Source organism: Cyclopterus lumpus, chromosome 7 (assembly GCF_009769545.1).
Source record: "Cyclopterus lumpus isolate fCycLum1 chromosome 7, fCycLum1.pri, whole genome shotgun sequence".
Classification (NCBI taxonomy): Eukaryota; Metazoa; Chordata; class Actinopteri; order Perciformes; family Cyclopteridae; genus Cyclopterus; species Cyclopterus lumpus.
In genome coordinates this window covers 16,477,375-16,491,695 of record NC_046972.1, presented here as the reverse complement: position 1 = coordinate 16,491,695, position 14,321 = coordinate 16,477,375, and the positions used below count along the sequence as shown (strand labels likewise).

Genomic DNA, 14,321 nt, shown 5'->3' with positions numbered 1-14,321 from the left:
CCCATCCTTTTCCCCTGACAAATGTTCTCCCCAATATGGGGTGAGAGAAATTCACAACAAATCAGTTAAGCCTTGATTTAAAAAAAATACTCTCCTTGTCATAAATATGTACAATTTCTTTTTGGAAGTCCTGGAGAGTGAAAATGGGCTGAGACATGAAAAAGAAAGAAACCCAGTGTCTTCCCCTGATGTAACCATGGAGGAAGTAGTAAAATGAGCCCGTCATTATAAATAATGGGCCAACATTTTCAGTGAAGAACAGACAGATAGATGGTAGATGTTTTAAATCAACTACCATATGGGGATTTTGTGGACCATTTGACAAATTGTAAATCACTAGCCAATACGGGAAGCATATGAAAAGAGTGTGATGATGAGACAAACACATGTAAAACATATGGTTATTATAATGTCGGTGTTTGGTCAGGCGCAACAGCAGAGCACATCAATTATGAAACTGTCAAAATCAGCTCAGATATGTTGTTGCATTGTTGTGTCAGTCTGTGGTATTAAAAGAAAACAGTGGTCCAGCGAAGTGGTGAGTACATCAGAAGTGTCACACTTTGAAGTATGTTTAGTGAGAAAGCAAATAGTAGTGAAAAGCCAGAACCTCACAAAGGATTTAGCGTATGTGCTCGTTACATACTTTGAAACAAAAAGTCCTGGTTCAGTCACAAATAAAACCAAAAAAAAAGTGGATATAAATATTGCACTTCCAAACAACATTTAGATCCCAGCACTTAGTCCCTTTGTTCGAGGTACAAGACATCCTGTAGATTTGAGGTGGCCATACTACAGCTGGTAACTTGTCCTGTCAATTTTTAACAACTAGAATATGGCTTGAGCAGGTTTCTAATCAATTCATTATGAACATTGCATTGTTTTTACACTAGATGTTGACTGAATTTCTTAACCCCTTGGGTAAGAAATCAATATTTTACCATTTCTGCCTGTTCTGTTTCTTACATCTTAATATTAAACTAGATTTACCTTTTACGTGGGTCTTTAAGCCACAAACAGAAACCAATATAGGTAGTTGGCAGATTATCCATATTAGAGTGGAAAAATATTGAGTTCATTTAAAAAGGACAGCAGATAAAGAAATACCTTTTGTAATATATGGGGACACCAATAGACTGCTAATGTCAAATGGGTTTAGTAGTGTTCCACATTCATTTTGATAGAGAATTTATTATTAGTTTTTAATTCGAGACGCAATGATCTTTGAAAACTATGGCCAGACTCCATATATGTTTCACAATCATAAAGGTCTGGCCACCTCTGCTGTAGGATCTGGACAGTTGCCGTAGTCTTTTTTTCAAGTGTTTTGACTGCTGCCATACAGTTAAACCAGTTACCTAGACTGTAGTTATGCCATCACGACTAATAGTAATGCAGAATCCATAACCCTCATCAATCTCAAGCTACAGATTGGGATGAACAGGACTAAGCATTGGGGAAAGGTAATAACCAATTCATACACAAAACAAACAATTATAAATATGCCATTCACACAAATGCATGGATGCATGAAGTCACACATGTGCACATGCAAGCACACACACAACACCAACTCTTACCCGCGGACATGAAGTATTTACATTTAAGGCACATGAAATCTATGTACACAACAAACGAAAGAACCCAACACAGAGCATTTTACGGTTCAGTCCCCTGTTGCCTTTTGGTAGTCGGCTTCCGCCACTTCTTTCTAAACGTTGGCAGGAATACAGTATAACACAGTAACACACGCTGTGAGCTGGAAATGGATCCTTCACACTCAAACAGGGCTGGGCAGTATATCGTATTATATTGATGTAGTGATATGAGACTAGATATCGTCGTAGATTGTGGATATCATAATATGTCTTTCCCTGGTTTTAAAGGCTTCATTACAGTGATGTCATTTTCTGACCTTACCAGACTGCTGTTTCTTTACCCACTTAGTCAGTATATCCACATTACTCATGAATATTTATCAAAAATCTCATTGTGTAAATATTTTTTGTAAAAGCACCAATGGTCAACAATAGTAATATCAAAGTATTTGGTCAAAGATATTGTGATATTGGATTTTCTCCGTCTCGCCCAGCCCTCTACTAACAGAGTGATGATCCCGCCTGCTCTCAGAATAAAACTCTCTACAACATTGTTGATTGTCACGTCTTTGGTTCAAGATATCGTCACGCCATTCAACTTGGTGGTTTCCCCGAAGCTTCATTTGCTTGCATGCGGTTTCGATTCAAACCGAGCAGGAGTCAAATATTCTTCAGGAGAACGCCACTTTGTTTTGTTTGACAGAAGCACCACGCTGGTTCAGGCCCAACGTGAGGTTTTGCAGGCCTGTGGTGGTTCCAGTCCCGTCCCAGTCGACTACACGACGACGCTGATGATGCTAGCATTGGTACCTCTGGACATGAACGAACAGGATTTATACAAAGTGATCAGTAGGAGTCAAAATCAGAACTCAAAGGAAGGTCAGTCAGTCAGTCTTAGGTGGAATTGTATCAGTAGATTTCCTTTGCGTGCAAAAACAACTCAACCCAGCCCTGTCCACCAACCTGAGGCAGAGAGAGATCAGTTAAGAAACATCCATCTGTGCGTTTTCTACGCCCGCTTATTCGGTTCAGGGCTGTGAGGTGCTGGAGCATATCCCAGCATGCATTAGACAAGAATCAGGGGAACACCTCAAGCAGGTCAGGGCCTTATGTCAAACTTGAAATGTATTCTAAAAAGCAGAGCTATTAAAACAGATGGATTCTGGACATCTGGGCTGGTAATATTGCCGTTGCTATAGCCCGGTTAATGTTCGCACCTGAAACCTGTTTACCGATCCGTCAATAATGTGATAAGGAGATACCAGAAGAATACTTTCAGGCCTCAGCAGGCAGCGTAATCCACAGCTCCTGGCTGCCATGAGCTACATGTGGCCATATCCTGGAGATCATTAGCACCAAAATAAGGCAGTTAAAAGGGATATGACAGAACTCTCCACCACAAGAGTCTGCACAAGGAAACCCAACAGGCGTCTCACGCCTGTGCGTATTTTGCAGTCACTTTTTCATTGTTCAGTCTAATGTTAGCCTTGCGGCATTGAGAACAGGTTCTATTTAGTAAAAATCCCAACCTGCCAACAAACAAGTCATAAGTTAAAAAAGCAACAACAAAAAAGAAACATTCATTTGGCTTGGAGATCTTTGGATTGTTGTCTTCCTCTAGTGCAGCACAGTGGAGTTCCAGTGGTCTCTCTTTTACTTTTCTCTTCAACTGCTTTTCTCTTTCAGTCTAAATGTTCCATCGTGCTTCTCCATTTGCAATCATATGGCCAGGTGCTGTGGTTCTGGTAAATATGGTTGTTTAGGCCTCAGAGGCAGCCTGTGGTTTGAGTTGAGCTTTCTCCATGGCGGTACCATAAGGTAGAGATCTCTTGAAGAAGCCGAACTACAAGAAAACATTAGAAATGAGCAAATGGGAATTGAGCAGATGTCTAATAAGTTTACAATATATATATATAATTTTTTTTCAATCGTTGTTTAAAGCAGCACTGACCTTGTATAGCACGTAGATGAGGAGAGCCAGAAGCAGTAAACCAGCTAGAATAGCCAGGATGATTATCCACAAAGGAACCGAGTTCTCTATATCTGGCTTATTCCACACCACCGGGGTCACCACCTGACAACAATACACGTCGTCAGTTCAACAAAGAATAATTAAGGCAATACAACTGTTAGAAGTAGACCCTCTAAAATACCTTTTTGTGTCCACTGGGAGCATTTCTGGGTAAGATGGCGTAAGGCATCTTCTCCACGCTGTATCTGGCAAGGCACTCCAGCACATAATGCTTGTAAGCTCTCTAAAGGAAGTTCAGAAAATGTGATTAAAAATGAACGCAATCCACAAGTTATACACTAGGTGGCGACAGAGACCGTAGGCTTTTTCCAAAGAAAATCCCTTCAGCATTCTTAATCCTCAGATAAAGTGTGATACCAGATAATGAATTCAATACATTTATGCATATGTCTAATGTTAAAGGTTGCAGGGGGTGGTGAATAGTCTGTGTGTAGCTCCAATATGGCATGCAGTCAGCAACAAAATTTAAACTTAGAAACTGTAATCTTGATCATGTTACAAACTGTTCCATTGGTTGAGGCAAATATGTGGGACTGTGCAGACTGGCAGTCTTAAATTTGGATACAGAATCAACGCAAACAAATATGCGAGACTGACTACTGCAGCTATGTAGCTTCACCAGCTTCACGATTGAGATTGTAAAAATGGCTTCTAACTTCCTGCCAAAGCCTGACATGAGAAAATACACAGGCACCGGTGGGAAAAGACTAATCTTTAGTGCACAGCCACTTCCTTTGCTATGTCATCTGGTAGGAACACGCGTTAGTGGACAGTACATGTGTGGTGAGGTTTTCAGGGTTATCTGTGACAAACCTCGGTAAAGGTCTCGGCCCAGATGCGGGAGCGCACTTTGAGGATAGCAGTCGTCCCCTTCTCCAGCAAACCCACGGTGCACTGGAGAGCCCAGCACTCCGTATTAGAGCAGGACTACGGAAACATACACAAAGGAGTTAAGATCATGTTAATTGAATATGCTAAAGCAGTTTTGTTCAAGTCATTCTTCTCAATAGGAACTAAATACAGGTGAAAGCCATGCAGGCACAAGTGAAAACTGGTAGAACTAATGTGGGAGGGACAAATAATAGCCATGTTCATGCTGCCGGTCAAATAAATATAATAGAGAGCCCAGTGTTATGATCGCTATTCCACGCCTGCTTCAAATTAGATTGAAGGAATGTCACGAGGCTGTAAAAATGCAGCATGCACAACTCTCTACATTATTGCCCAACCGCTAAAAACGGCACATTTTTCTTAAGACTGTAAAATATACAATCTTAATTAGATCCCCATAATTCAGCTTGGCACATTTAACATATCACTGTCTTTTAGAGGTGGTGTTACAGACGGCCCCCAGATAGAGAAATTTCGGGTGGGTTTCCAGCGGGAGCACAATATTTTACTTATTATATCAAGTAGGGCAAACTCAGGAGGAGCAGAGAATGCTGCTTCCTTTAGGCTCAGTCTTAGAAAGACTTAATGAGGGTATTCAGACAGACAGGGAAGCGTATCAGCCACTTCCTCCCGGTAGACCGCCTTACAGCTCCAGGGCACCGGGGCCACAAAGGGCTGTGGAAATGACCTGAGCATGGACCGGTGCCAAAGATGCCTCAGACCCAAGACTCACATATCCTCCCTGGTGCGATTATGTGGTCAAGATCTGGAGCTTGGGGGCTTGGAGGCTGTTCCCACAGCTTCGTAAAATAACTGCACAGCTGCTGTACACTGTTTGCTACTGATATTTGGGTAATAAATCAGTAAAGAATACAGTAAAGAATGTTAATCATTAATAAAATCAACACTATTGGTCCTGTATTTGGTAATACAGTAATACTAAAGTAGGTTTAGTCATCACTTTCTAATAAACCATCCAGTTTACAGTTCCAAATGTTAACAAATTAATTTTGGTCCAGATACTCTGCAGGTTTTATCAAAAATAGTTTATTAGAAGACTTTACCAAATAAGAAAAAGTTCCTGCTGCAGGATGACCGCCTGACAGATAAATGTATAACAACCTGGCAACCCCAATGTAGTATTATTTTCTTATAACTGATAAAATTATCATTTAGTTACCATCAATAAAGACGTTAGTTAACACATAAAACCGTTGGCACCGGTAGCATATTAGAAAGTGGTGCCAAACATACTGTAACATTTATGTTATGAGAGTACTACGACATTATAATACTAAAATAATAATCCAAGTAATCATGAAATGCCTTTCAATTAGTAGTGCACATAAAGACATTAATGTCTCCTTTATGCATAGCTCAGCTCTTCAAAGACCAAGCAGGTCATTTTAAATGATCACACTATGACCTTGGTGAAAGCGTCATCCAGCCTGGCTAAACACTAACACACTTTGATTAAGAGACACTTTGAACAGAAATGTCTCCTCTTGAGAGCTACAAAAAGTGCAGACATGCGGGAAAAAGGAGAATGGGGTCCTTCATGCTGAGGTGTCATTGGACATGCTTGATAAACGAGCATGTTAGAAGCGATAGGCCGCAGACAAAGACCTCTTTGGTGGAAGCAGGTATCGACAGACTGAGGCGGAGAGAAAAGCTACCTGCAGCTGGTTGGATCAATAGGGCCAGTGTGTGTGGGGGCTCGGGGCCTCAAAACACCCAGAGCCCAAAATTAGAGAGCAGTCTGTGTCGTAACCAGTGCATCACTGACATAAGGCCTCCCACGTCCCCATCAGCCTCTCCGCCCCTCCACCACTACTAAAGACTCTTTAATGTTAATCACCACAACGGGACAAGCCTGTGCCCTCTGACCCCACCGTTTTAACGGCGTCATAACCTAATTACCCAATCCCAGGAGCCTCATGTAAGACCTGGGCCAGTGTCACCAAACTAGATCCAGACCTGCACGCTTAACTTAAAGCTAGGGTAAAGCTTAAGAAACCAGCAAGAGCAAGCTAGATTTTATCCCAGCCTTGCCAACTCCACTGAAAGTAGCTCTAAGAAACACTAAATCTAGCAAAAAGTCCCCAAGTCTGCAACACTGACCTCACAGTCCTTTAGGCCTCCTTCCAAAGGCATTCCCCCAAAATTGTCATCAAGAACGTAAACAAGGAACATGGCTGCTGTTAGTGCTCACAGCTGTCCAGCTTGTGAAGGACTCAAAGTGCACACACTAACGAACTGACAGAGCATTTGATTTATTGATCGCTGTTGGGATGTAAAGAGAATTTCAACAAATATAAGAAACAAAAAAAAGCAACAAACTATATTGTAAAAAACTTTTTTTTAATCCAATGAGGACACGTTCTGCTCTGCCAGTGACAAAAACATAATTTTAACAACATAACCACATTAAACCCTTAACTGTAAACACAAGGTTCTCATTTCCTCACTCACAAGTCACCTATTACATTAGACTAAACCTTTTGGCCCGACGATGCTCATCCATGCATATAATCCGTTATATTTATATAATTCACACTTTAAGCATTTTACCAGATTAGTCAAATGAGCCAGCTGATTTCTGTGGACGTCCCTCCTCTCGACGCGGTGCTCATGTGCCTTCAGCGCGAGGATAGGCGGTTCTGTGGACGTGTGCTGGAGCTAAAGGAGTAGAGAGAGAAAACCCACACAACACACCACAGATTAGGACAACACAGGCACTGACCTCACTAGGCAGAAGAGCGCACCGCCCTTTCTGTCAATATAAGACCTAATGTGAGCATGACCCTGAGGTTTTCTGTCATTAATCAAAAACATGTGATCTCCACTCCACATGGATTCCCAGGGAAATACGTTGCACTTAGAAATTCACCAAAAGGGGGGGAGGGGGGGGTCACATTAGATCACACAGCTATGACAGATGACCACTCACAACCCTGCTCAACATGTGTCAAGCTTTTAATGTAAACACAAACAGCAGCGCTGAAATGCTTTGCCCACCAAAACCCCCAAAGCTACAACTTTGTATTAGGGGGCGCGGCGCTGGATGTGAGGTGGTTCATCAAGCTGTTCCGAGCACAGGGAAGAGCTTGGACTTCAAAGCGGTGGTGGGGTTAGTGTCCTGGATGGGGCTAAAAAGCTGGGAGGAGGAAGTGGGTGTGGGCCAACCAGCGAGGACGGCGCAACTGTTAATCATACATCTGAGTGGGAACCAGTGGGAGATGTCTATTGTCTGAAGTTGGCCTTATTTGACTCTGAGAAACACTTACTTTGAGGCGGAGGTGGTTCATGCTTCCGTCGGCGGTGCAGTTGATTGGGCCTTTAATGGAGAACTCAAGAGGGTAAAGGAGAGTTTGACCCTGGACACTGAGTGGACAGCGCAGCTCAAGTAGGGTGTGGCTGATCCGGCTGGGCCCGTTGTTCACCAGCTGGAAAAAGGAAACTTTAGTATGCAACATATTAGGGAACTTCAAAAGCAGCTTGATCGTTACATATTTTAGTAATAGCTGGGGAGGTTGCAACACATTTTTCTTTCATATTTGACATATTTTCCGAATCTACAAATAGGTCACCTAAAGTGGAACACTCATGAAGGTGGATCAGCACAACCCCCGAATAAATAAATCACACTGCGTGATCTGGAGTACATTTTCTTTGGCCTGGGAAGTCGACTTGCTTTGTGAACAGTAGTATCTGCTTTCGGACCCAATCTGCTCAGCCCCGATGAGTCTGCACAGCAAACGACATGGCTGATTACCTCATAGATGTGTTCCACCGCCGGCCCCACGTCCTGCTCCGCGTCGTAGTTTTTGGTCACCTTCCAGTTGGCCGGCGGGAAGAAGACCTTATCTGGTCGAGACACACTTAAAAAGAAGAAGAAGGGATGTGAGAGAATGCGTAGGAAGGCCCCAGAGACTTACTGAAATTCCTTTGAAGTTCAAATGAGGGAATCCTGACACTGAACTCACCCCTGTAGAATGACTTCAGCCTGAACAACCACCTCCAGCTTGTGAGGCACAACCTCACTGTGGGAATTATTCTCATTCTTACTGTGGAAACCGAGAGAGGAAAAAGACTGATTAGCTGATGTAATTCGAGAGCTGTGGAGATCAGCACTGCTGAACCACACGTTGGCGTCTCTGATGTGTGTTGACAGCAAGTTGTACCTGCGAATCTGCAGCTCAAACTGAACAGTTGTGTGCGTGTCCTTCAGCCGTGGCACTGTGAAGCGCAGACCTGCCCACAGCTGCAAAGAGGAGGATCCAACATATTAATCATTATTAGAAAAAAGTTTTGCACTTTGGCTATTGATATTTTCCATTACTACCTCAAAAGTAACAGAGAAAGAAGAGGTGGGTCTGTGTTAAAGGATTTGAACCTGGAGCAAGTTTCCCATGTTTTTGTGACTAATCGGGACCACTTTATTTGGAAATTGAGAACACTGCAGCCACTTTACGTGCTCAACCGATCGAATCAAGTGAAAGGTACTGAAAAACCTTTCATTTCTCGATAGGGTCCTTTTCATAACTATGTCAGACATGATGAATCTGAGACTGTCAGTGGCAAAAAAGCACTTTAGTGGACATAAATTACCGGTGAGAAAATGTCCCTTTGCTAAGTCCTACTCCAACACAGACGGGCCAATCACAGCGTAGCATTGGCGTTCAATAAACGAACACTCTGCGGCACAGTTGCTCAATACTGGACCAATTTAAAAAATGGTTGTCCTTATTAGTCACTGAGACACAAAAACTTAGGGTCTGGGTTAAATAATATTGATGTTACCCCTCAAGGACTCCCTCGCAGCCACTCCTCCCATCTCTACTGTACTCATCTCATCCATCTGATAGATTTTGTGATTTTCAGTCTGTGCACTGCTCGTCTATCCAGCACACAGACAGACGCATTACACGTGGGCACTTTCAAAATGCGCCCCTTCTTTCTCAATAACTTCAGATCCATTTGTTTTCCACACAAACTGGTACATTAGTCTCTCTGCATCTACCCTTTAACGAGCTACCGAACAGATCAATACAACCGGAGACCTTTACCATAAGAACAAGTGAACATATTCAAGGACAGTAAATTGTTTTTAAAATAGAGAATTCTGTCTCTTCTTTCATTTAACATTTCATTGACAGTCTTCCTCTACAGACCTATTAAAAAGCATGCCAACATGTGACTCTTTAGCTAAAAAGGGGAACATTGCCCAGCGGACAGCTGAGGGCCAGATTGGAGTCTGTTCTTCCTGTCACAACATTTCCGAACACATTCAGACTTTTCCTGTGCTGTTCACACCCAACATGGTGATAGCTTTCAACGTTTTCCTACCAAGAGCAGGATACCATGATGTTTTGTCAACTACGGTTGTCACATTATCAGATATTCACCACATGATTATTCTGGCAAAAATAATTCACGATAACAATATTATTGCAATATCGAGGTGTGGGGGTTTCAGAGGTGCTGGATCATTCACACATTGATATCATCTGTGCATAATGTCAATGTTTTATTATTTTTATTATCAATACCAGTATATTGCGACACCCCCAGTGTCAACTGTTTACCACAATCCTTGGAAAAAAATACCATCAGAAGACAGTGATGTACATACACTGGTACCAGCCTTCATCGGGTTGCCCAAATCACAGCTGAGGTATCGGGTTTGGTTCTCTGTGTCATAGCTACAGGTAAGCTGGGTCAGGCTCTGTGAAATAAGAGGACAGAGGATGATGGGTCAGACCTGCAGCAAAGGAATATGAGAAAGAAAAAGACCAGCAGCCGTGATCACGACCCAAACAGTACATCAGTTGCTAGAAGTTGTGTGTTTGTTCTTTGCTTTGCATTCCTATTCACCTCATTGTTGCGGGCAATACCGCTGTAGTCAGCTTCAGGGGGCAGCACCACATAGAGCTCTGCCTCGTACGCCCCTCCCTCACCCTCATTCTTGGCGTTGAAAGTCAAGGTCAGCGAGTTGTCGTCACCCAGGTACACTTCCTTCCGGTTCCTGAGGACCCGACAGAGAAAAAGTGGATCACGAATAGGCTCGATGTTTAGGGTTAAATAGTGTCAGGACTCCTTCCACAAATATATATATGCAAGACTGGTAATTGTATCAATATTATATTGATATTGGGATATGAGACTAGATAAGTCTTGGCGTAAGTGTCTAAATGTTACATTACAGTAAAATTATGTAATTTCTCACCAGCGTGTTTTAGCATGTATATTATTTGCCTTTACCTACTTCGTAATCATTTCCACATTACTGATCAAAAATGTCATTGTGTGAATATTTTGTCAATGGTGTCAACCCTACCCCCTGAAGATATTTGGTGAGAAATATTGTGATATTTGATTTATTACATATCACCCAACCCTAACTATATATAGTAAATTGTTTTACGCTGATGAGAATACAATGAGTCTTTGTTTGTTTGCGTTTGCTGGCAGTAGAGTGGCCAATAAACTGCTGCTGCTGCTTTAATAAAACTAATGCACATTCAGGCTTTGTGCTTGGCATATCTTTTTCTTTTTTTTTTAAGAGCCATGCTACAAAAAAAAAAAACATACACTCGATTCAACTCACACAGCCCCACCATTAAATGAAAACTTTTCCTATGTGGCAATAAAGTCATACATGCGAAAGACTGTAAAATCACCTCCCCCTTCCTTCCTTACTTTCTCTCCCTCTCCCTCTCTCTCTCTCTCTCTCTCCACTTCTCTCCACAGCTAAGAACAATGAGAAATTCCATTTGGAGGGCCACACAGACGCTTTTAATTACACCGTGCTCTCATAAAGCAGAGCATAAGAGCCAGGAGAGAGAAGATTTCTGGAACTGATCGTCTACAAGTCAACGTTAGTCTTCCTCTAAACTGGCATTGCACTTTTTAAACCAAACAAAGGCTCAAAATTAGAAAACAGCACAAAACATGCTATGTGCTTTGGCAGCGGAAAAGAAGAAACAACATTGCGTGAACGACTTTATCTTGAAATTCCACTAAATCACAGCCTTTCCCGTCAACCCCTCGTACTTCTATTTGGCGTTCTTAATTTATAACAGAGCAGACAAAAACATTGAGCTATTATTTTAAAAATGGCACCAATCACACTTCCTGCGGGTCAGTTTCTGACTTGCGTTGCACTTGGACGGAGCGCAGCACTCACGTGCACTCGCAGCAGGTTGTTCCACATGCGATGGATCAGCCATACATTGAAAGAAATGGAGGCAGATGGTAGATAAATATAGGAATGTACAATCTAAATGACAGAGCAGAGAAGGGAGTATTGGGGAGGCTGTTTTTTTTTTGGAGGAAAATGCTAACAGATTTCTTGAATCATTGTGTGGAAAGTATGGCTGACACAGCTGACATACTCTCCCTTTCATCTCTGGTGTCTGTCCCCCTTAACTGTCCGCATCGCACCTGTAGAGCAGAGCTGCTTCCTGTTTTCAGAGCACTATGTACTCCTACTCTACTGCAACTCCGGGGCTATTAACAGTCCCTCTCTGGTATGCTAAACTAAACAAAGCAGCGGAACAACAAAAACAGCTGTATTTACACTTTAGCACTCAAATTCAACCACCGTATGGAGGTGAAGAGTTCAGTGACCCTGTTCACAGTTTACCATGTATTATCCATCCCATTCTAATATGTTTCCTAAAATCCATACGCTATGGATTTTAGGAAGCATACTGTATGAAAAAATTAACAGACTCACCCGTGAACTTCCAGCTTCAAGTCAGGAACACAGATGTTGTCCTCTCCACAGTCCAACAGAATCTGAGCCTATAAGATGCACATTGTGGGGGTAATAAAAGTGTTAATAGGGAATGCATACCATGATAATCATAGAGTGGATTATGACTAAAACACACTTTTACATGTGAAGAGAATTAGGCGCACATGATAAATCAAATGTCTGTTAATGGGAAACAACAGGATGTATGTAGCAAGATGCAACATGTGGTATGACTAATGCATTCCACCGCGTAGCCTCCAGCCCACCTCCCAACACACACCTGCACTGCAGTCCCCCTCATCTACATTACATCATCACTGCATCATCAGACAATAAATAAAAAAAAAGTGTCTTGAAAAAAAAGGGACACTGTCTGACTCTGTGAGGTCATGACAGGCACATGCGCGCTCCCCTGAACCAGCTGTCCCGGCACACACATGCTTTCTGTTTGCGGCGCGAGAGAAGGAAATGATGAGCAGAGGAAGAGTCCAGCCCTAAGATGCCGTGCCAGAGAAGATACTCTTGAGGCACTTGAGCACAAAGCTGCCAGCCCCCACCAGAGTCCCACATCACAGCCCTATGTGGCAAACCTCGCTTTCACCAAATGCTACGCCACCCAGCAAACCACAGCCCTATAGTATGATCATATGGAGAAGGAGGAGCCTTTATCCTAGAGAAACAGAGACATTGGATATTTCTGTTGACCTGAAAAGCAGAAGTGGGGGTTCAGAGATTACAGTCCAGGGAAACACAAGAAAGGAACAGAAACACTGCTGGATAAGTGGCTGACCGCTGAACGTGTGGCAGGACAGCTGCAGGGAAAGCCCTGCTGGTTACCAAATTGCATCCCGCTGCGCCTGTGACAGTGTGATGATGTTCATGACGATGAGGATAATAAATAGAAATAGAGCAGGAGATTAAAGAGAGCCAAACGCCCCCCTTGTCATTACACCATCCAGGGGCTCCAATTATGGACACCATGGAATCGACCAAGCTAACTTGGCCACATGTGCACCCTGGGTCTGTGTAGGGAGAGAAAACGACGTTCGTAGGCCTATTGCTGTAATTAAAAGAACAACAACCCTGACCTCAGGCCAAGCATCACGCAGTGAAATCCAAACACAAGTTTGGCAAAATTAGTGGAATCCAAATAATCAAATTCCCACTGATTTGGTCAGATGTAACTATTTTAAGAACAATGAAACTCAAGGAAGAACCGTTTCATATTCTTAACCTAATTTTTTTTTTTAACTTTTGAATTGCTGAGCGTTTCTCGTTTTTCTGCTCTATGCACATTGCGTTTTTCCCCCCAATGCGTTGGCTTTTACACACGGGGCTGTACGGCTTTACCAACCATGATCTGAACAGAAAACAGCTCGAGGGAAATTAGATGAAGTTGTTTTCATCAATCAAAACGGTACTATTAACTATTAGGTAGCTTACAGTTCATGGGGCTATTTCATGAGGCTATTGATGCACAATTTCAGCCGTTTCCAAGTTCTAAAATTGTGACACCATTCTGGTTTTGCAGATGCCCGTGAACAAGATCTGAGAATGACCGCAATTAATAGATTAATAATCATGTATTAAGTCCTAATGGAAACATATGGAATAGGTTAAGAGGACATAGATTGAGACTGTGCCCAACACATCAAACATCTCTCATTCTCACTCCAGCTCAAAGGGAGTAAGAACTTGGCAGAGTCATTGAAATGTTACATGGGCTTGCCACATATTCTCAAACCATGTGTGGGAATTAATAAGGCATCATGTGTCTGATCAAGGCCAAGGCTGCGGTATAAAAGTCACCCTTCACTGTTTAAAGACTGTTACATTAACACAGTCTAAAGCTAGATTAATGAAATATGTTGGCTGTGTGTCTGAAGCTACTCCCCACACATAAACATAGATCAGGTTTTTCCTCTTTGGGTGTTTGGGGGAAAGGGGCGTTTTCAGGTTTAAGGATGATTCTTAGCTGAGGCTTGTCTCAAGGTCTCAGTACAGCAAAAGACCACATCTGTTGCAGGCTCAACAGCTT

At 42.5% G+C, this 14,321-nt stretch overlaps 1 protein-coding gene across 1 annotated transcript in view; it reads right to left on the bottom strand.

The window, feature by feature from the left end:
- Positions 1–500: 500 nt before the first annotated feature.
- itga5 (integrin, alpha 5 (fibronectin receptor, alpha polypeptide)) overlaps positions 501–14,321 on the bottom strand; it is a 36,254-nt gene continuing 22,433 nt past the window's right edge. Inside the window, 12 exon segments of the mRNA XM_034536262.1 lie at positions 501–3,441; positions 3,550–3,672; positions 3,752–3,853; positions 4,444–4,557; positions 7,093–7,200; positions 7,809–7,967; positions 8,297–8,402; positions 8,508–8,588; positions 8,706–8,785; positions 10,157–10,249; positions 10,399–10,549; positions 12,263–12,330. Coding sequence (XP_034392153.1) covers positions 3,358–3,441; positions 3,550–3,672; positions 3,752–3,853; positions 4,444–4,557; positions 7,093–7,200; positions 7,809–7,967; positions 8,297–8,402; positions 8,508–8,588; positions 8,706–8,785; positions 10,157–10,249; positions 10,399–10,549; positions 12,263–12,330 — 1,269 coding nt within the window. The 3' untranslated portion in view covers positions 501–3,357.